We start from the raw sequence: 22500 nt of genomic DNA, 5'->3' as shown, positions 1-22500 counted from the left end.
CTGAACGGGAAGAGAAATCTATATGAAATATTATTCTAAGGAAAACATAGATTATGGTGTCATTAAAAGTGCAATACAATGCATCTTGTTGTTTACTTAATTTCAAGTTTTGGATATATGTGATTACTTATTTGCACAGAAAATAGATTATGATATTGTTGAACATCATTGGGTTGTTGTTAAGATGTTAACTTTTCTAATAAATCTACATTGTGAAGCAACACTTGGAAATAGTGATATTTTACAAAAATACACTGAATTGCAAGGCTGTAGAGAACAGGGCACTATTGCAGACTTATATACTAAGGTTTTGATTAAATTCCTTGTGAAGTAAAGTGGGCCGGTCTGAGGCATGAAATTCCAGGGCTGAAAATGAGTCCCACTCCAGCCCTGTGTATCATTGCCTGGAAACTTCCCCCTGTTACCTTCATCTCAACATGTTTTTTGGTATTCCTTATTTAGTGACATAGAGCGGGAGAAAGCATGGACAAACTGTATCTATAACAAGATTAAGGAAGTCTTTTTCAAGGTATTATTACCCAAACTTGTATTACAAAGATTTAAACTCGATGTTGAGTACATGTGTGATTTTTGTGGACTAGAAGAAGAGAGTATTTCAGGTCAGAGGTCACAGTATCCAGCCAGGAACAAGCACAACATTTACATCACGGGTGTTTCTCTCAGCGCCACACTGGGGAAAGAGAATGACATTAAACCCTAACTCTCGCCAAAATGCAACTGTTAGAAAAATTGTGATTTGCATTTTTCTGTTATAGATAATACACATCCAAGAGATTACATGGGAGCCATCAATGTGTCCTTGAATGATGACGGAATTGTCCGAAGATAAGGCAGACGATACTGTTTCTTTATTATGACTACAGACTTTATATCACATTCCATGTTGTATTACAAAAGCTGTTGTAGAGAGCGTTTTGATAGTCATTATCTGTACTTTGTAGTAAGTGCTGTAACTGGCTCCTTGTGTTTGCAAGTAAAAATTAACATTGAGAGAATCTTCAGTGTTTCTGTCTATTCATTGATTATGTAATTATCTTAACAAATTGGTCCTTCGAGCCAGATCCCAAACATCCTTCCCCACCTTCCAGGTTTAGGGTCCTGAAACACTGTGCATGGGGGAGTCATTTGGTGCCTCGTTGAACAACGACCTCCAGTTTGAATTTCTGTTTTTACAGAGGCCAGTTCCCGCTGGGGGTGTGTGTGGAGATTCCTAGGTGAGATACATTTTATTTCTTTATCCAGAAAGGCTGCTTGTTTAAGATTAAACGGTCATGATGTCTTTTATTTCGTAGGGTATTCTGTTTACTAGTGTCACTTCAAGCCTTGTACAACTTGAAGGTGGTAATAGTGTGTGTTTACATAGTGACAAGACAATCAGAGAAACCCAGCAAGAACAAGTAGGTCGATAAGAAAATAACAATACATGTCCCTTGTCTTATGGGAAGACTATTGAAATAAAATACTTAGCCTATGCCTTAGCTTATGTGAGAAGGCTACCGGTAAAAACTAAATATGTGCAGTTTCGTTAAATAAGAAAAGGGAATCCCATAAAAACCCATTTTCACCATATGGGACCTGTAATATTGTATTATTGAAGATGCAAAAGTTTAAACGGGGGGGGGGGGGAATGTTAGAAAAATTGTGATTTACATTTTTTTGTGTTGTTAAATATTAAATAATAATTAATATTAAAACTGTTTGCATAAATATGCCATATCATAATGATTACACTCCCAAGAGATAACATGGGAACCATTAATCTGTCCTTGTCTAAAGCAAGGAATTGTCTGAAGATAAGGCAGACGATACCGACTCTTTATTATGACTATAGACTTTGTATCCCATTCCACGTTGTATTACAAAAGCTATTATAGAAAGCGTTTGAGATAGTCATTATCTGTACTTTGTAGTAAGTGCTGTAACTGGCTCCTTGTGTTTGCAAGTAAAAATTAACATTGAGAGAATCTTCAGTGTTTCTGTCTATTCTTTGATAATGTAATTATCTTAACAAATTGGTCCTTTGAGCCGGATCCCAAACATCCTTCCCCACCTTCCAGGTTTCGGGTCCTGAAACACCGAGAACTGGGGACTCATTTGGTATCATAACAGCAACCTAAGGTCTTTTTGTGAATGAACCCGAGTCAAACTTTCATTTAAAAGCATAATTAGGACGGAAACGCCACTTTTAAAATTGACCGTACTTTCGTTTTCGGTCAAATGGCCTTTTGAATGGGACTGCTAGGGGCACTTCTATGATCGCATCAAAATCATTATTTTCAAAACACTAATAAGGCTCGACACAACATAAAACTTTGCTCGAAGTATCACCCGGGGATCTACACATGAACTCCCGCATCGAGAAAATTGTGTTCACAGAGTTTACTAAAAAGAAAGGTTTTAACAACTCACTTTTTGTTTGCACGTGTTGTTTGCCATCTTGTCCGTCAAAAAGTATCGATCTCCAAATGCGACCGGACTCCATAGGAGGAAATGTCATTCTTATATGAGACTCCTTTTTCAACTACAAGTTCAGTATTGTTTTTCACTAACGACAAAATAACCTTATTATCCGTGCATTTATATGGAACGAAGCTTTAGGAGCTTTCCATCTTTTCTCTCTTCCCTGTTACGTTGCATTCAGAGATCGACTCTCTCGCTGTTCTGGAAGGAGAAAATAACGTAGAGACCCAGTTTCATGATGTGATAACAGGATTTTAGGTTAGTGAAAAAAGAGGACCACTCTGTGGTTTAACAGTTTATTTAGATTCAGAAAACTATTCTTTGGTTACATAAAACTCAAGAAAAATTGTGATCATCAGAATCAGATTTTACATAATATAACCATCAGATATTCACCAGAACTTGACACTTTAAGAGGAAGCATAAACAACAACTTCAGAAAACAACAAAAGGTAATTATTCATGTTACAGCATTACATCCTCAGTTTAATATCTGCTGTCACATCTCTCCCCCTGAGGTTTGTTTCCTACATTTCCCAGAATGCCATTCAATAATCCCAGAGGACACACAGTATGTCAACGTCACACCACTGCAAACAAAGTGAGTAAATGAATAAAACACATCCTTAAGTCATAAGTATTAATCTCACACTATTAAAATGTAAAGTAAAAGATCTATATTACTACTTTCTTCCTGAAATATTACGACTTTTTTCCCCCGAATATTACCACTTTTTTCCCAGAAATATTACAACTTGTTTCTTGAAATATTAAAAAAAAAATTCCAAAATATTACAACTTTTTTACTTGAAATATTAGAAAAATAGATTTAACCATCAGATATTCACCAAAACTTGAAAATTTAAGAGGAAGAAAAAATAACAACTTCATAAAATAATAAATCGTAAACGTAATCATTGATGTTACAGGATTACATCTTCAAACAAAGTGAGTAAATGAATAAAACATAACTTAAGTATGTATATATATATATATATATATATATATATATATATATATATATCAATATTATGACATATAATATATATATATAATATTTATGACATTTGTTTCTTGAAATATTAAGACTTTTTTTAATTGAAATATTACGACTTGTTTTTACTTGAAATATTACTTATTTCTTGAATATTTTTTTTCTTAAAGGAACACGCCCAAGTAACCCCCAGAGTTAGACAAGTCCATACATACCCTTCTTATCTCCATGCGTGCTGTAACGCCCCAGCATTAGCTTAGCCTAGCACAGATCCTGCAGGTAACTGGTTCCAACTAGTGCCAACATGTTCCTATTTACATGTTGTGATTTGTATAGTCACAGCGTGTACAAATAACAAGGTCACATGATACACAGCCATCTTCTAACCGTATATAAACTGAGAACTATATTCTCAGAAAGGTGAAGCACTGCTACTTCTGCTACTAGGGCGGAGTGATATGCTGGCAGCACCTGAGAAGCCCAGAGCACCTTCGCCTTTCTGAGAATATAGTTCCCAGTATGTATACGGTTAGAAGATGGATGTGTCTTATGTGACCTTGTTATTTGTACACCCTGTGATTAAGTCCCAGTAAGTCGGCGTGTTCCTTTAAAATATTGCAACTTTTTTCTTGAAATAATAACTTTGAGATCTAAGTGAAGTACGTAATCTCAACAACGTTATTACTGAAGTACAGTACTTGAGTAAATGTACTTAGTTAAATTTTTTTGGTTTGTTCTTGGAACAGATGAAGTTAAGCTGGTGGTCATCGTCGATCTTTTTGACCCACCGGTGTGTCCCCTCTCGGTCCATTACGGTGGCCGAGAAGGGTCAGAACAAATACAAAAGCTACAACACAAATACAAAAGCTACAACACAAATACAAAAGCGACAACACAAATACAAAAGCGACAACACAAACGCAAAAGCCACAACACAAATACATAAGCTACAGCACAAATACAAAAGCCACAACACAAACGCAAAAGCGACAACACAAACGCAAAAGCCACAACACAAATACATAAGCCACAACACAAATACATAAGCCACAACACAAATACATAAGCGACAACGGAAGTAGCTAGCTATGTGACAACGGAAGTAGCTAAGTGACAACGGAAGTGAACGTGTTGTTGATAAACGGAGCCGGAGGATGAGCAGAAGGAGAAGTTCTTGTATGTTTGAGAAGTAAGTGAAACTTACTTCCCTTGCTAATTATGATTACTGTTGCTATGTGATTGTCACAAATAAGCAATGTTGTTCGATATATTTGTATTTTCACATGTATGTACTCTGCCATTTAGGCTACGAAGCTACAGCTATCTAACGTTAGCTAGCTAACATTTAGCTAGATAGCTATAACTTCGTAACGTCTTTTAACGCTATGTTTAAAGTCTAGATAGCTATAGTTTGTCACGTTTAGTGAAGCTGTTTAAACACATATACATAACATATGTGGTAATGGTTGCGGTAAACAGATGTTTAAAGTGAATGCTAATTGTGTTACCTTTTAATATGCTGCCTATTACAGTATTAGTAGCGTAATCTGTCATACATACACGGTTGGTGTGAATGAAATAAACCCAGAATTTTCACCATGACCTTGCTTCGTGTTTACTCCTGGAGGAGATAATGAATCACTAACTATATGAGTCCGTGTATGCACCAGTACAAATGTATTAAGGGATCAACTTTGTGTAGAAGAGTATTTAGATTACCATCCCACAAGTTTGAGAACATGTGCCTTGGTTGTAGTCTAAAACTTTGCTTTCCTTGGTCTTTTAACAGGTTATGTTTTGTCCATTTTGTGGAGTGAACCTTCAACATGTTCTGTCATATTGTGGGAAATGTGGCAGAAACGTTCAGTTTTTATGGAGTCTTCAAGATGAAGGTATGCTATGTTTAGTTCTGACATGTAGTGTAATTAGATACTGGATTGCTTTGTTATTTGACAAATGAACATGAAGTTAACCACTTTTGTAATTAAATGTAATTCAAATTGTAATTAATGTAATTGACTTTGAGTATCTTTTACTCTGTACTGTTTCTTCAATGCTAAGTAAAAGTTAAAACACGGTACATTAATGCAGTGCATCTAATAATCTTAAATATAATGTCCTCATTCCTACCCATCAGGTCCTGAAGCTACAATGGCAGATGAACTTATTCAGAAGTATTTCACAGAAGGCCATAGTTATGAAGTAATAATGGACTTACTGGCAACCAAGCACAACATTTCATTGAGTCTTAGCACTTTAAAAAGAAGACTACAGGATGCACGCCTGACCCGGAGGACAAACTACACTCCGTTTGCAACTGTGCAGGCAGCTATATCTGAGGAACTTAAGGGATCAGGCCAGCTCTTATGATACCGAGCAATGTGTCAGACTCTGAGACAGAAGTACTCTCTTATAGTCAGAAGAGATGATGTGATGCGCCTAATGGGAGAACTGGATCCGTCCGGAAAAGAAAATCGCTCTAGGCGCAGATTCGTCCGGAGAGCATACCACTCAATGGGACCCAATGACGTCTGGCATGTTGATGGCTATGATAAAATGAAACCTTTTGGGATTGCAATTAGTGGCTGTATCGATGGATTTTCTAGAAAAATCATGTGGCTGAAATGTGGAAAGTCTAACAATGACCCTGGCATAATTGCTCAAAATTACATGCAGTGTGTAGCTGAGTTTGGAATTATTCCAATGCGTCTCCGCACAGACTGCGGCACAGAAAATGGACTGATGGCATCACTTCACTGTTCCCTGAGATCAGAGCATGCAGATGAGTTTGCAGGAGCCAAAAGCCACATGTACGGCACTTCAACATCCAACCAGCGCATTGAAAGCTGGTGGTCCTACTTTCGGAAACAAAGGTTTTTGTCTCATACATTAAATTCTTCATTGATTTATGCTCTACTACATTTGTGTATTTACTGTATGTTTTACTGATCTAGGCAATACTCACTCCTGCTTGGTGGGTGCCTCATGTTGGCTGTTGTATTTCCTTAGTGTCAGCTTGAGACTATTTTCTTTCTACATTTTTCTAATATCTACGACATTATAGTGTGTTAATGTGTGTATTCTTAACTAGGAGTCAATTTTGGATGGATCTGTTCAGTGACTTGAGGGAGAGGCATCTCTTCAATGGCAACTATCAACACATAAGTTTGGTGCGATACTGCTTCTTGGGTGTCCTGCAGAATGAACTGGATGAATACAAGCAATTGTGGAACACTCACACTATTCGTCCAGTTCGCCAATCCCAATGCCCATCTGGTAAACCAGAGGCTATGTACAATGTGCCTCACAGGTGAGTATTGCATCACCATGTTAAAAAATAAACCTAATCAGGTAACACTTTATTTGAACTATAGTTCATGGTGGATTCATGGATAGATAGTACAATAACATTGCACATCAAACATCTAGCTGTCACAAAAATACACACATGCTTCAAGCATTTTGGTCAAATATGTAGTTGTGACTTATTTTAACTCATGATCATGTTGACTTAGTATCTTTTTGTGTCTCTGCATCATTGTCCTATGAGAAGTACGTGACTAAAATAATGAACATAACTCAAATAAATTTGAAAGAAAACTGTTAGTGAGTGATTCTGGATTTTTTTTTTTTGTACATGCTCCTAGATTTAACGGAAGGAATTGTGGATTCCCAGCATCTACACAAACCCTGAGCCAGTTTGACAGCCTCATGCCAGCGCCAGCAACTCCTGGTGGAGAGGATGAACAGCAAACTCGCTTTGAAGAACTGCAGAGACAAAGTGGTTTGACATCTCCTCTACAATGGGAATCTGCTGTAGAGAACTACATCACCCTGAAGAACATGGCTGATCTTTAATGTACAGTTCTTGTGGCGTTTATGAACCCATGCTAAAGTTGACTAAAAAGGAATAAAAAAATAATCTTTTGAAAATTTATCTTAATTAAAAAAATTGGGAAAAATCCAACCTTTAAGGACACCAATTTTCTTTGTGAATGGATATGTATTGTAAAGAAATGTTCTTCCTTAAAATGCAGGGGTCATAAGTACACTGGGGTAAAGTACAGGGTGTGTATACTACTGTATTTTAAGGAAGAACTTTCATTTATTTGTAATACATTATTCATGCAGAAAGAAAATTGGTGTCCTTAAAGGTTGGATTTTTCCCATTTTTGTTTTTTAAATTAAGAAATAAAGAAATTTACAAGATTTTTTTATTCGTATTTATTCATATATATATATTCAACTTCAGCATGGTTTCATAAATGTAAGCACAACTGTAGCTTATTTCCAAAGGTGGGACCAAGTCAGTTTTGTAAAATGCAAGTAAGTCTTAAGTCTTTGCCGTTAAGTCCCTTGTCCAGACAGGCAAATCCAAAATCATACTTTTGTATTTTGAGTCATTAATATTGAAATCTTCAAATGTAGAAAACATATCAATACATAATAAATTGAATTTGCACAAATCATGAATGTCTTTTAAAAAAGTTTTACCTCGTGCTACTAACCTTAACACTGTACAGATTTTCAAAATAAAAAGACTAAATTAAATTGCCTCTACTTCTGTAATTTTAAAATTAAGTTTTACATATTGCAATCCGTTCTTCATGCTTCTCTCCAACATATGCTATCTGGCCTGCAGTCTGTCAGATTGGCTAAAGTGGATCTGGGAAATGATGCGTTCATGAAGTATCTGGGAATAAATGGCATTAGTTGATTCACAAAATTATTTTTTATTTGTACAAATGGTAATATACAAATGGCAATATACAGTCTATAAACAAACCCTTTTTAAATGGCTTTAAATACAGTGTAAACAAGAGTCCACAATCTAATTTCTATTTATTTACTTATTTTATTTTTAATAGAAACAATGTTTATCATCAAAGCGGCTAAATGTACATAACATGCAAGAAATACAGCTTAGTTACACAGAGAAAAAAATCAATTATCACAATGTTTGTGACCTAATACATCGATGTCTATTTTTCAGCAATATTCTAGGGTTGACAATTGGTGCTTTCACAAATAAGACCATGACAGTTTTGATAAATAATCAACAGTAATGTGGGCAAATGCAAATAATGCAGCCTTTAAAAACAAGGAAAAGACTAAACTTGTGTCATATCGCGATAAACACCCAAAATTTAAGACAATATCTAGTCTTGTATATCTAAAGTATGTCAATATAATATTGATATATTTTCCAGCCCTAACAGCCATGTTTCATAAATGACACTACTTCTGACATTTAAGTGGTGATGTGTTATTTAACCAAACTACACAACAAACATAACAATTTGAAAAACTGGCACAAACATTTGGCCACTACTATTAATGCAAACAAAAAGCTTTTAATTTATCTGCAACTTTTACCACATAGGTAATTCAATGACAATGGTTCAAGGGGCTGACAGTTGATAACTGTCTAAATGCATCCAAAGCCAGGGGAATTCTTAATCCCAAAAGCTCATTTTGCCTTAAAGGTGTTGTAGTTTTCCAGGAGTGGCAACATTAAAGTATTGGCACATGTATTTGCCATAGGGAGGCGTTGAACTGGCCAGGAAGTGAAGGCGTGGCTGAGGTTCCATACCAGCAGGAGGTATGCATGGCACACCTGTGGCAAACATGAAGACCTCCTCCAGGGTTACTTCACTTTGACTTTCTAAAAGTAGAAAGCAATTAAACAACATCCACAACAACTCTGGAACTGTTTATTATAATTTCTGTGGATAAAATAACACAATTAAAAGAAAATTCACCAACCTTCACAATCAAGAAGGTAGTCTGCCCAGAAAGATAGTGTTTTTTCCTCCTGTAGCCTCTTGTTGCTTCCACGCAGACTTAGCTCTGGTCGGAAGATATTCTCAATGTCCGTAGCAGATAACTTTTTATCTGACAGGCAGAGAACAGGTGTCAGGACTTCAGGATGCTGCTGCAGCACTGTTAACACCTGCAAGCTGGAAAGCCCATCCTTGAATCTGAAATACAACAGGTTACCAGAAAATTGGAATGTGCACTACATAGCAGCAAGACAGCAACACCAGGTTTTAACGCAAACAATATATTTTTTAAAACAGTAACAAAAAAAAACATACCTTTCAATTGCACTGTGGTTTCTGTCAATGATGTACCACCTGAGGTACTCCTTTACAATCGACTTCCTTTCCTCAACTGACCTTACATGTTTGAAGCACCCTGCTGTCTGCAACATAGTGCTGTTCTGTACCATTAGGTCTCGCAGGGTCTCCAATGAGGATGCATTGTGTATCTAAAAAAATATATGATGAACTTAACTCATTTGATATATATAAACAATATAATAGTCATATCAGAAAACTACCTTTAACCTTTAATAAGTTGACAAAACTGCACCCTTCACTAACCAACAACCTTTGCTAGAATTTTACACCCTCCATACCTTTCGTAACACTTTCCCTATTTCCTCATCTGTAATGTCTCCTATAGATGAGTTGAAACTGGACTGCCCTGAGATGTAGCTGACCAGATCCTTTGAGAGGAAATTTGGACCAGGTCCTCCATGTACTATGGATACAGCAATCATCTTTCCTGCCAAACTATATTCATCCTCTCTGATTGCTGCTTATGAAAATACATAGTAATCATATTAAATCAGTTTTTATGTTAAACAAGAATTGCATGGTTAATGATGTAGTTCCTTTAAAACACTCCACACAAAACAGTACCTGTTGAGTTGTAGACAAGGTAGCGGCTCTCTGCAGGTCCATCAAATATGGGTCGTTTGTTCAGGCTTTTCATCAGGAGTGAGAGGAATTCTCTTTTTGGGCCACCTGTATCAATACCTTCCTCAAACATGCCTGCATCATCAGAAAACTTTACTAGGAGGTCCTTCTTTTCAGAGAATGTTCCTCTTTTGAATCCTCTGACGGCACCATCCCAGATGTCAGAGCGGCAAATGTGAAATCTGCTGACTGCGTGGCGATCAATCTGGAGTGCCAGGTTTGCAATCACTTCTGAAATGGGTCTCTGTTCTATCCTACCAACAAATAGATGATGATGAATGTAATGATGATGATGATGATACTTGGTGGAAGACACATTTAACCAGAAAAACAACAGTTGTAGTAAGGGTGACTTGATTTCTTACTCTGGATCCTCTGAAATATCATGAGTGACAGCATCACTGTCTCCGGAGGTCTCTGAATCCTCTACTATAATGGGTGCATACAGTTCTGTGTATTTTCTGAAAAATTAAGAAACATTTACATTGTTCTTGTCTCCAAATGAATCAATCAATCTCCAAATTTAGAGAGGAAAGCATCATACCTATAACATGTAGTTTCCAATGCACTTCCTGATGTTCCTGGGCAGTCTTCTGCTTCGGAAAGTAAGATCTGCATGACAAACAAGTTATTGGACTTGTGAGTAGAAGGGCTTGAATATAAAAGATAGGGGTATCAGATGTCCTATTTATAAAGAAAGGCACTACTCTTTCAATTATCACTTTGGGTCTCTAAGTCAGTGTCACATATTACTTTATGTAATTTAGTTAGCTACAGAATATTTAAAAGACAAAGCTACAAACACATACATCTCTGCCACTTTAATAAAAAACACTAAGGGAACTAAATAGTAGTTTCTAGTTTTTAATATCTCTACACATATAGGAGCCACATATTACCATAGTTTCTGGATCACGGTGTGGAGTTTCTTCAACACCAATACTGGTACTGGTCAAGATTGGTTTAAATAGCTGAAAGTAAAAACAAATCACAGCTGCACTTCAGATTTGACGGAAATAGCCTGAAATATAAGCAATAAGAGTATCTCTCATTTGATGAACATCCTGACCCACACCACATTGTTAAAGGGCATACCATCTTTGACCTGCACGTGAGTCATGAAAGCAGGTACAACATGGCAAATGTTACACTTACTACTGTATCAGCTGAATTGAATTCAGCAGCACTTCTGCTTGTAATGATCACCTCTGAATCAGGCGAGTCTGAGTTGAATTGCTCAGCTGTGAAATACAAGATTAGACAATGAACAATGGGACAATTTACTTATACTAATCAATTTAAGAGAGCTTTTTTTTCTTTGGTTATTGATATCAGAATTACTTACAATTAGTAAGGAAATCTTCCACCGTACAAATGTACAATGTGAGGCGTTGCCAAGCCTTCCCAACAGCATCCTTGTAGAGTTTCAGAGAGAAGGCTGTTTCTGTCCCGGGAATATTTATTACCTTTGTACCATCAGGGTAGAGCAGAAGGTAGGGACCAGCCTCTAAATTTTTGTTAAAATCTTTCATTTTCTGTACGGCTGCTTTGCGCAATTGCTCTGCATCCGACCCTGGTTGCACTACAAGGGGTAGTACCATTCCTCTGACAGGTTTCAGCACTCCATCCTTTATGCGCATAATACCAACTGAAATCTACAGAGAAACATAGAAGTAGGTTCATTGACACATAGCAAATATATGACATAATGGACTACCAGCTGAACTGAAGTTACCTTCACACTGCTGTCTTTCAGTGGTTCTTTTTTTTTTTGAAACATGATTGTCTCTCTTTCTCTTTCAAACTTGAAAATTCAGGAATGTAGCCAGTGCACTATTTCCTGTGCTTCCAGTTCCTGCTTCAAACAGAATCCAATCAGTTGGAGTCATTTTTTTATTTTTTATAAAAAGTTCTAGTTTCTTCTCTCCTATGTGACAGTAAACTGAATAGCTTTGAGTTGGGGACAAAAGACATTTGAGAACATTCTCTTTGGCTTTGGGAAACACTGATCCACATTTTACAAACCAAACTACTAATCCATTAATCCAGACAATAACTCACACATTAATCAATAATGAAAAAAACTGTTAGTGGCAGCCTTTCACTCATTGAGTATAGAAGATTAATAAAAATGATGGAATCTTTGAATAGTTACCTTCACTTGTGCCAGGCTTAGCAGCATCATGCAGAAATGTGATGTTCTTGCCACATGAACTGCAGAATGCTGTTTCTACATGTAGGTTGAACCCACAAAAGGACAATACATACTGTAGTTATCTGTAATAAAACAAATAGTGTCATTAGGTGAGCATTAGGAATGTAAACATTAAATAAATAAACAATTTACTAAACATTAACGTTATATTGTATTTGTTTAAGTGCTATGCTTCATGTACCACATAACCATAAGCAAGTGCAGAACATTGAACAATGTTAACCTTCCAAGTGAAGTGAGTGTGCGCACACACACGCAGGATGGATATATTAACAAGTAATGCTAGTTGATAGTTAAACGTAGGACTCGCGCGTTAAAAGACGCGGGGCGCCATTTAGTTAACGTTAGTTAAATGCTAGCTGTAGCTTCGTAGCCTAAATGGCGAGATACGCTTAACAAGTTACAATAATATAGTATTTGTGTGATTTAGCTTAACAGCTTCACTAAACGTGACAAACTATAGACTTTAAACATAGCATTTGCGCGTTAAAAGACACTACGAAGCTTCGTAGCCTAAATGGCAGAGTACATACATGTGAAAATACAAATATATCGAACAACATTGCTTATTTGTGACAATCACATAGCAACAGTAATCATAATTAGCAAGGGAAGTAAGTTTCACTTACTTCTCATACAAGAACTTCTCCTTCTGCTCATCCTCCGGCTCCGTTTATCAACAACACGTTCACTTCCGTTGTCACTTAGCTACTTCCGTTGTCACATAGCTAGCTACTTCCGTTGTCGCTTATGTATTTGTGTTGTGGCTTATGTATTTGTGTTGTGGCTTTTGCGTTTGTGTTGTCGCTTTTGCGTTTGTGTTGTGGCTTTTGTATTTGTGTTGTGGCTTTTGTATTTGTGTTGTAGCTTTTGTATTTGTGTTGTGGCTTTTGTATTTGTGTTGTAGCTTTTGTATTTGTGTTGTAGCTTTTGTATTTGTGTTGTAGCTTTTGTATTTGTGTTGTAGCTTTTGTATTTGTGTTGTAGCTTTTGTATGTGTTCTGACCCTTCTCGGCCACCGTAGTCCATGGCTCCAGACATGTTGCAGTCGTCCCCAGGCTGGCCGGGGCCCCAGTTCTTGTAGAAGACCGTCTCGTCACTGACCCAGAACCAGAAGTCCAGAGTGCAGGTGTAGCGCAGTCCCAGCCACACGTGGGGAGTGGAGGCCATCTTGGCTCTCTCCTGGACCCAGCGCTGATCGTCCTGGTTGGTGATGGAGACAAGGTCGCCATGGTGATCTCTGCAGTAGTATAACGCATCCTCCCAGATCATGCTCTTCTTGATCAGGATCACTGAATCTGTCAGGGGAGAAGGGGAGTCAATCAGGGGAGAAGGGGAGTCAATCAGGGGCAGAGACCCAAATGCTCCGCCCATGGAGACAAACACAAGACAGTTTAAATAACAGCTGTAACATTTGTTTTATATCGAACAAGAAGTTTGTTGTATTGTAGCAGAACTGAGAACACTTTATATGTTTATTTATTGTGCGTTATACCATTATTCAACAACGACGAAGCTCATACCATAATTCTTAGAATAAACTAATAAATAAAGTGAATCATTAAACAGATGTAGATGTACGGTACCGTTAGAGAGACCTTCTGCTAAACTCACCGTCGTAGCAGAAGAAGGGTTTGGTTTCATTACAGTCAGCGGATCTCCAATTTCCATTTGACTTCATCATAGCACATGTTTTATTAGATGGAGTCACAGCACCTATCTTCTCAGGTTCATGTTCATCCCAGGATCTGAAGGAGAAACTGCTCCCATCTGACCAGCTCCAGCAGTCTCTGAACAGGCCGATCCAGAAATGTTCTGCATTATTCTGGTTTGGGTCATTCTGGCGCTGTGTCTTGAAGTCCTTTAGCTGTTTAACTCCACTGATCAGGTCAGTGTAATGTTCTCTGCAGAATCTCTGAGCGTCTGTCCAGGTCATCGTCTTGTCACTGATATAAAATGTTTTGCCGGATTTGTTGTATTCTGTGGAACACACAGACAAACCTTTTGGTTTTTATTTAGTCTCATAAAATCCTACATTATTCTTATTTCAAAACAATAATGTGATATCAATTAAGAGGCTTTCCTCCCCTGAAAAACTCCCCCCATAAGTGGATTGTCTCAGCATCATTGTGACCTGTATTTAGGTTTCTTACATCAATTCTGCATCACGTGGTCAACTTCACAACATTTACAACGGGTTTAAAACCGCCACCGTTATCTTCTCAGGTTTAGGTATGAGGACAGAAAACTTTCCCGTGGGTCAGATTAAAGGGGGGGGTGGACAAAAGTCAGAACTACTACGGCCACTAGAGGGCGCCGCCACTACAAACATGAATATAGGTCAGAATGATGGTGGAACAAACCACTTCTGGGGGAGATTTTTAGGGGAGAACAGACTCTATGAGCCACATATTCTCACCGTCATAGCAGATAAATTTATACTCATCAGTACAAGAGTCATCATCCCATGTGTCATTCTTCATCCACACACAGTTATCACGCTTGTTTTTATTAACACAGCCTTTACTATCCGGCTGTTCGTGAGACCATTTACTCTCACTCTTGTTGAACTCCACCCCTGGCAGAGACCAGCGCCACACAATGTTTGGTGGTTTTTTTTGCAGCCCAATCCAGGCTCCAGCTGGATACTGTTCAGTCGTGGAGTTAAGGAGTCTCTTCATGTCTGTCTGGTTAGCCACTGTGGCCAGGTCAGTGTGGTTCTTTCTGCAATACTTCTGGGCTTCTTTCCAGGTCTTCTTCTCTCCAATGAAGTGGTAGTCATACAGGTGACCCCCAATGGAGGAACACTGACCTGATGACAGAGAAGAAACTGCAGTGATGGAGCTGAGAGCTAGACAAGCATCTGTTCATTAAAAGGTAACTTTGTTCTGTTTTTAAATCTAGACTGACTCTATTTTCCCTGTTTTTGTTCTAAGTGGCTGATGTTAAAGGACAATTCCGGCGCAAAATGAACCTAAAAAAACAGGTATGCTGGCTCTATACACGCTAAAAGTCCTGATTATTTACATGGAGTCTGGTGGAGATATGCTGGCTCTATACACGCTAAAAGTCCTGATTATTTACATGGAGTCTGGTGGAGATATGCTGGCTCTATACACGCTAAAAGTCCTGATTATTTACATGGAGTCTGGTGGAGATATGCTGGCTCTATACACGCTAAAAGTCCTGATTATTTACATGGAGTCTGGTGGAGATATGCTGGCTCTATACACGCTAAAAGTCCTGATTATTTACATGGAGTATGCTGGAGTTTGGTGATGGTGATTTCGGGGCTGTTTCATGTTTTAGTAAAAGGATCTTACTCTTTAACTAAAAGGTCTATCTCTGTAGGGATCCATCCCATAATGTTGTCAGACACTTAGAATAATAATCTGAGTCTGTCAGCAGCAACAACAGAACTTTTAGTGGAAGCTGACTGATGCTGAACATTAGTCCTGTAGGGTTACATTACAGCCACTAAAAAAAAACTAAATTACCGTTTAAATCAAACCATATTCTTAACTGAAGTGTGACTTGGAGTTGATGAGGAGTGAGCTGTCCAGATGATCCACTTACCCATCACAATGAACACAAACAGACTCCACTGCATCTTCACCCTGTTAGATGATAATAAACACAGTTATGTTTGGTATGAAATCAGGATTATTTTACACGATTACTCACTGACTTTTGGAAAAGATGTTGCATTTATTGACATTACAACACACACACACACACACACACACACACACACACACACACACACACACACACAGACACACAGACACACACACACACACACACACACACAGACACACACACACACAGACACACACACACACACAGACACACACACACACACACACACACAGAGACACAGACACACACACACACACACAGACACACACACACACACACACACAGTGACACACACAAACACACACACACACACAAGTCAACAGTGTAACACCTTGATGAACTGTGACATTTGCATTCATGTTTTCTGTTGGACTTCAAGTAATAATATGAAAATTATATTAATATGTTGGCGGAGTGAGTTTAGCCATCCGAGGGGAGGGGAAGGAACAAACAGAAGAAGAGCTTGTCTTTATGTTTACGGATACAGTTTATAACCCCGTCCCTCAGGATGCAAATCAAAGATTTAACTGACAGTGTCTGACAACATTATGGGATGGATCCCTACAGAGATAGACCTTTTAGTTAAAGAGTAAGATCCTTTTAGTTTAAAGGAACACGCCGACTTATTGGGAATTTAGCTTATTCACAGTAACCCCCAGAGTTAGACTAGTCCATACATACCCTTCTCATCTCCGTGCGTGCTGTAACGCTGTCTGACGGCTCCAGCATTAGCTTAGCCTAGCACAAATCCTGCAGGTGAATGGTTCCAACTAGCCTACTGCTCCTAATTGTGACAAAAGTGACAAAATAACACCAACATGTTCCTATTTACATGTTGTGATTTATAGAGTCACAGCGTGTACAAAAAACAAAGTAACATGAGACACAGCCATCTTCTAACAGTAAACAAACCGGGAACTATATTCTCAGACAGGCTTGCTGCGAGCATATTACTCCGCCCAAGTACTATATTCTTCCGCCTGAGAATATAGTTCCCGGTTTGTTTACAGTTAGAAGACGGCTGTGTCTCATGTTACGTTGTTTTTTGTACACGCTGTGACTCTACAAATCACAACATGTAAATAGGAACATGTTGGCGTTATTTTGTCACTTATTGGGAGCAGTAGGATTACTGGAACCATTCACCTGCAGGATCTGTGCTGGCCTGATGCTGCTGGAGCCATCAGACAGCGTTACAGCACACACTGAGATGAGAAGGATATGTATGGACTTGTCTTACTCTGGGGGTTACGGTGAATAAGCTAAATTCCCAATAAGTCGGCGTGTTCCTTTAACATGAAACAGCCCCAAAATCACCATCACCAAACTCACCTGCGGCCCTTTGCTGCATGTCATTCCCCCCCTCTCTCGCCTTTCAAGTCTAATAAAGACCTAAGAATGCCTCAAATCTTTTTTATATGTACAGAAATACAACTGTTAATACACTGATATCTGTGACACACACAGACACACTCAGAGACACACACACACATACACACACACGCACAGACACACAAACACAATCAGACAAACACACACACAGACACACACACACACACACACACATACAGACACACACACACACACACACAGACAAACACACACACACACAGTCACACAGACACACACATAAACACAGACACAGTCACACACACACACACACACACACACACACACACACACACTCAATACAGAGAACTAAACAAAAAGAGTTTGAAGGAAAACTGGAAACCTTATCATTATATAAATCAGATTTTACATGCAGTATTACGTTGAATACAATCCCTCTTCTGCAAATCCACACAGACATTAAAATGTGAAATCAAACAGCAGAGTTTATAACTTATATAACTTATATAGTTTATAACTTACATCTTGTGAATGTCCACAGCTTCTCTCTGCTCTGATGGTTCTCCCTTTCTGTGCCGACGGAGACTGCTCTCAACACTTTATTAATCCTGTTAATAGTTAAACTCTGGCTGTCCCTTTGTTGTAATCATTTGAATATTAAAATATCAACATGTCACAACTGTAGCATTGCCTGGAAACTTCTGCGTGAGGTGATGCTCTATTTTAGTCAAGATAAGATTAAAAAACATACTCGTCCAGTAAAAGTTCTGTTGTTGCCGCTGACAGACTCAGATTATTATATATAATAATATATTATATTATATATAAGTGTCTGACAACATTATGGGATGGATCCCTACAGAGATAGACCTTTTAGTTAAAGAGTAAGATCCTTTTTTTAAACACGAAAATATCTGCCAAATTGCGTTCGCTAAACCCACCAGACTCCATGTAAATAATCAGTAATTTTAGTATCGTAAAACACACTTCATTCAAAGTGGACAGAAACAAAATAAAACTATGAAAAGCCATTTTGGGTCGTCTTTACACTTTAACAACCATCACAACTGTAGTTTTGGTTGAAATAAACACATAGTTCACCGATTTACATGTGGAAACATGCTAGCTCTATACATGCTAAAAGTCCTGATTATTTACATGGAGTCTGGTGGAGATATGCTGGCTCTATACACGCTAAAAGTCCTGATTATTTACATGGAGTCTGGTGGAGATATGCTGGCTCTATACACGCTAAAAGTCCTGATTATTTACATGGAGTCTGGTGGAGATATGCTGGCTCTATACACGCTAAAAGTCCTGATTATTTACATGGAGTCTGGTGGAGATATGCTGGCTCTATACACGCTAAAAGTCCTGATTATTTACATGGAGTCTGGTGGAGATATGCTGGCTCTATACACGCTAAAAGTCCTGATTATTTACATGGAGTCTGGTGGAGATATGCTGGCTCTATACATGCTAAAAGTCCTGATTATTTACATGGAGTCTGGTGGAGTTTGGTGATGGTGATTTCGGGGCTGTTTCATGTTAAACTAAAAGGATCTTACTCTTTAACTAAAAGGTCTATCTCTGTAGGGATCCATCCCATAATGTTATCAGACACTTTGAATAATAATCTGAGCCTGTCCTTTAGTGGACGCTAACTGATGCTGAACATTTTCCCGTTAGGTTTACATTACAGCCCGGTCTGTGGCTCCCAGTTACAGCAATCCTAAACAATACTGGACTATGTTCAAAGACTGTTGTTCCCATCAGTCACTTAGGCACAAAAACGTAGAAACATAGAGTCCAATGTTGAAAACAACAGTAGTTACCCTTTAAGACCTTTAACTCTTGCGTCGTCTTCCCGTCGACCTACAACTTTGTGTTTTTCTGGGTTGAAATTTTAACATTTTGTTATTTTTCTACACTTTTCTCAGTGTTTTTGATGATTTTATTCCAATTTTTTTGTCACTTTTTAATGTTTTTTTAATGATGTTTTGTCAAGTTGTGGAGATATGCTTTTTTGGTTGTCAGTTTTTTCAGCGTTTTAAAAAAAAATAAAGGTTTTTGTCGATTTTTTTCCTGCGTTTTTGTAACTTTTTCCAAGGTTCTTTTGTCATAGTTGTGATATAGAAAGTGTTTGTAAATGAAAATGGTTATTAAATGTTATGAGACAAACTCTGTCGTTATTAGGTAAAGGTACTTTATTGTCACATACACATACATGTAGCGAAACTCATTCTCTGCATTTAACCCATCCCTCAAGGGAGCAGTGGGCAACCAATCACAGTGCCCGGGGACCAACTCCAGATCTGAGCCAGTGCCTTGCTCAATGGCATTGACTAGAAAACCTAGTACATAATGTTTTTTGATGGTGGGAGAAACCAGTGCACCTGAAGGAAACCCACGCAAACATGGGGAGAACATGCAAACTCCACACAGAAAGGCCTGGGATGACCTGGATTCAAACCCAAAACCTTCTTGCATCATCATCATCATCATCTCTCTCTCTCTCTCTCCTTCTCTCCTTCACTCGCTGTCTGTCAGCTGATCACATTATTCGCCTTCTTCTAAAATATCAGAAACATTAAAGGATAATTCGGGCGCAAAACTACCCTAGGGGTTAACAACAGATGTGTACCCACTCTGTCGTTCTCTGGGACATGTTTTCATGCTAATCTAATGTGTTTGTAGCTTGAAACAAGCTAGCACGTACCGCTGATTAGCTCACAACGCTAGTATTCGGGGCACAGGGAAAGTAAAAACAGATCGCTATTTTGTACCACTAAAAAGGCTCAAAATATCACCACACTTCAACGGTAGCATAACAACGGTCCCTACATGTTAACCGAAGCATTGAGAACATTGTAAGTGTACAGACAGTTTATTAAAAAGATAGTTTAGGAAGATAGCTCCCAAAGAAAGAACGCGACTGTCTTTATAAACTATCTTTTTAATAAACTGTCTGTACACTTACAATGTTCTCAATGCTTCGGTTAACATGTAGGGACCGTCGTTATGCTACCGTTGAAGTGTGGTGATAGTTTGAGCCTTTTTAGTGGTACAAAATAGCGATCTGTTTTTACTTTCCCTGTGCCCCGAATACTAGCGTTGTGAGCTAATCAGCGGTACGTGCTAGCTTGTTTCAAGCTACAAACACATTAGATTAGCATGAAAACATGTCCCAGAGAACGACAGAGTGGGTACACATCTGTTGTTAACCCCTAGGGTAGTTTTGCGCCCGAATTATCCTTTAATGTTTCTGATATTTTAGAAGAAGGCAAATAATGTGATCAGCTGACAGACAGCGAGTGAAGGAGAGAAGGAGAGAGAGAGAGAGAGAGATGATGATGATGATGATGTAAGAAGGTTTTGGGTTTGAATCCAGTTCATCCCAGGCCTTTCTGTGTGGAGATTGCATGTTCTCCCCATGTTTGCGTAGGTTTCCTTCAGGTGCACTGGTTTCTCCCACCATCAAAAAACATTATGTACTAGGTTTTCTAGTCAATGCCATTGAGCAAGGCACTGGCTCAGATCTGGAGTTGGTCCCCGGGCACTGTGATTGGTCTTACAAAGTTCTCAATGCTTCGGTTAACATGTAGGGACCCTCATTATGCTACTGTTGAAGTGTGGTGATAGTTTGAGCCTTTTTAGTGGTATAATAAGCAATTTGTATAGATGTGCCCCAAATAGTAGCTGTGTAAGCTAACCAGTGGTCCGCGCTAGCTTGTTTCAAGCTACAAACACATTCCATTAGCATGAAAACAAGTCCCAGAGAACGACAGAGTGCCTACACAGCTCTTACTAACCCCTAGGGTCGTTTTTGTCCTTTAAAAGCAGAGCCAGAAGACATAAGAGTTTGTTATAAATGTGATGTTGCTTCGTTATTTCTGAGAGCGAGTTCCACTCAGATATTCTGTCCAACAGACCAGCGACTGTTTCCACTGTGTGACATTTGTGACATTTGTGAGTCTCAAATAATCTTCTCACTTACAGTTTAGTCAACGCAAATCCCTAAAAAAAAATAACTTAACCATCATAAATTGTAGCAAATCATGCAAAACAAAGATTACATTTTTAAAAACAGGCTACCAGGGTTGCAAAGGGGCGGACATTTTCTGTCTGTTTATATAAGACTGTTTTTTGTGTAAATATATTTTATTATTACTATTATTATTATTATTATTATTATTATTATTATTACTATTACTATTACTATTATTATTATTATTATTATTATTATTATTATTATTGTTGTTGTTATTATTGTTATTGTTATTGTTATTATAATTATAATTATAATTATTATTGTTGTTATTATTATTAATATTACTATTATTGTTGTTATTGTTATTATTATTATAATAATAATTATTATTATTATTGTTATTATTATTATTATTATTATTATTATTATTATAACTAAATCTATTTTTTCTATTTCTTATACTTTATGTATATTTTTTCCTCCTATGTGTACCTCATGTGTATTTGTGTTATTCTGATGTGTGTCCATTTTTTTCTGTTGAGCTGCTGTTGCAGGCATTTCCCCAGTGTGGGATTAATAAAGTCTATCTTATCTTATCTTATCTTACTAGATGTAGCCAATATTTAATTTCTTGCTTTTGAATTTTGATGAATAATGGGAGATGGCCTAATTCAGCTCTGCAGGGTTGCTGCCAGGTTTCCTGTGCAGCTGCAGGATGCTTTTGCTGAACTCTAGATTCATGATTTCAACTGTGTTTCTGTCCAAATGGGCCGAATTCTGGTAGGAAACACGAGCCCAAACCTTACTACCATACATAGATATATAGCCTACTGTCAGTATGTAGGCCTATGACTACCACAGAGGAGACGTTGGTTCTGGGACAAATTAAAAGCACTTGAGCCAGATTCAAATTAGGATTGTAATGTACAGTACATTTGACTTTTTAATGCACAGATTGCCCTGCGTTTATTTCTTTCTCTCTCCGTTCCATTATTGCTCTCTCTATCCCCCCTTTTTAAACATAAAAACATCCGCCAAACTACGTTCGCTAAACCCACCAGACTCC

General features: G+C 37.9%; 3 protein-coding genes and 2 long non-coding RNA genes across 5 annotated transcripts; 2 read left to right on the top strand and 3 right to left on the bottom strand.

The window, feature by feature from the left end:
* Window positions 1-4509: 4509 nt before the first annotated feature.
* Window positions 4510-5952, top strand: LOC114561941 (uncharacterized). The gene is made up of 3 exons (XR_003693412.1): window positions 4510-4664; window positions 5265-5367; window positions 5613-5952. It is a non-coding gene; the product is annotated as an uncharacterized LOC114561941 (long non-coding RNA).
* Window positions 5953-5958: 6 nt separating this feature from the next.
* LOC114561939 (uncharacterized) lies at window positions 5959-7334 on the top strand. The gene is made up of 3 exons (XM_028588114.1): window positions 5959-6348; window positions 6567-6785; window positions 7123-7334. Exons 1-3 carry the CDS (start codon window positions 5990-5992, stop codon window positions 7331-7333), a joined length of 789 nt encoding a protein of 262 aa, XP_028443915.1. The 5' UTR covers window positions 5959-5989; the 3' UTR covers window position 7334.
* Window positions 7335-8955: 1621 nt separating this feature from the next.
* Window positions 8956-12488, bottom strand: LOC114561005 (G2/M phase-specific E3 ubiquitin-protein ligase-like). The gene is made up of 11 exons (XM_028586635.1): window positions 12395-12488; window positions 11585-11894; window positions 11395-11480; window positions 11139-11210; window positions 10784-10851; window positions 10605-10700; window positions 10183-10493; window positions 9897-10075; window positions 9574-9746; window positions 9242-9456; window positions 8956-9140 (listed from the first exon to the last, which is right to left on the bottom strand). The coding sequence occupies exons 1-11, from the start codon at window positions 12422-12424 to the stop codon at window positions 8956-8958; spliced, it is 1725 nt and encodes a 574-aa protein (XP_028442436.1). The 5' UTR covers window positions 12425-12488.
* Window positions 12489-12512: 24 nt separating this feature from the next.
* Window positions 12513-14937, bottom strand: LOC114561004 (macrophage mannose receptor 1-like). Its single transcript, XM_028586634.1, has 4 exons — window positions 14874-14937; window positions 14193-14434; window positions 13461-13756; window positions 12513-12516 (listed from the first exon to the last, which is right to left on the bottom strand). The coding sequence occupies exons 1-4, from the start codon at window positions 14935-14937 to the stop codon at window positions 12513-12515; spliced, it is 606 nt and encodes a 201-aa protein (XP_028442435.1).
* Window positions 14938-15117: 180 nt separating this feature from the next.
* Window positions 15118-17995, bottom strand: LOC114562201 (uncharacterized). Its single transcript, XR_003693452.1, has 3 exons — window positions 17966-17995; window positions 16031-16071; window positions 15118-15266 (listed from the first exon to the last, which is right to left on the bottom strand). It is a non-coding gene; the product is annotated as an uncharacterized LOC114562201 (long non-coding RNA).
* Window positions 17996-22500: the final 4505 nt, after the last annotated feature.

Source organism: Perca flavescens, chromosome 9 (assembly GCF_004354835.1).
Source record: "Perca flavescens isolate YP-PL-M2 chromosome 9, PFLA_1.0, whole genome shotgun sequence".
Classification (NCBI taxonomy): domain Eukaryota; kingdom Metazoa; phylum Chordata; class Actinopteri; order Perciformes; family Percidae; genus Perca; species Perca flavescens.
Note: the sequence above shows the minus strand (reverse complement) of the source record. Positions and strands in the feature narration are given on the sequence as shown.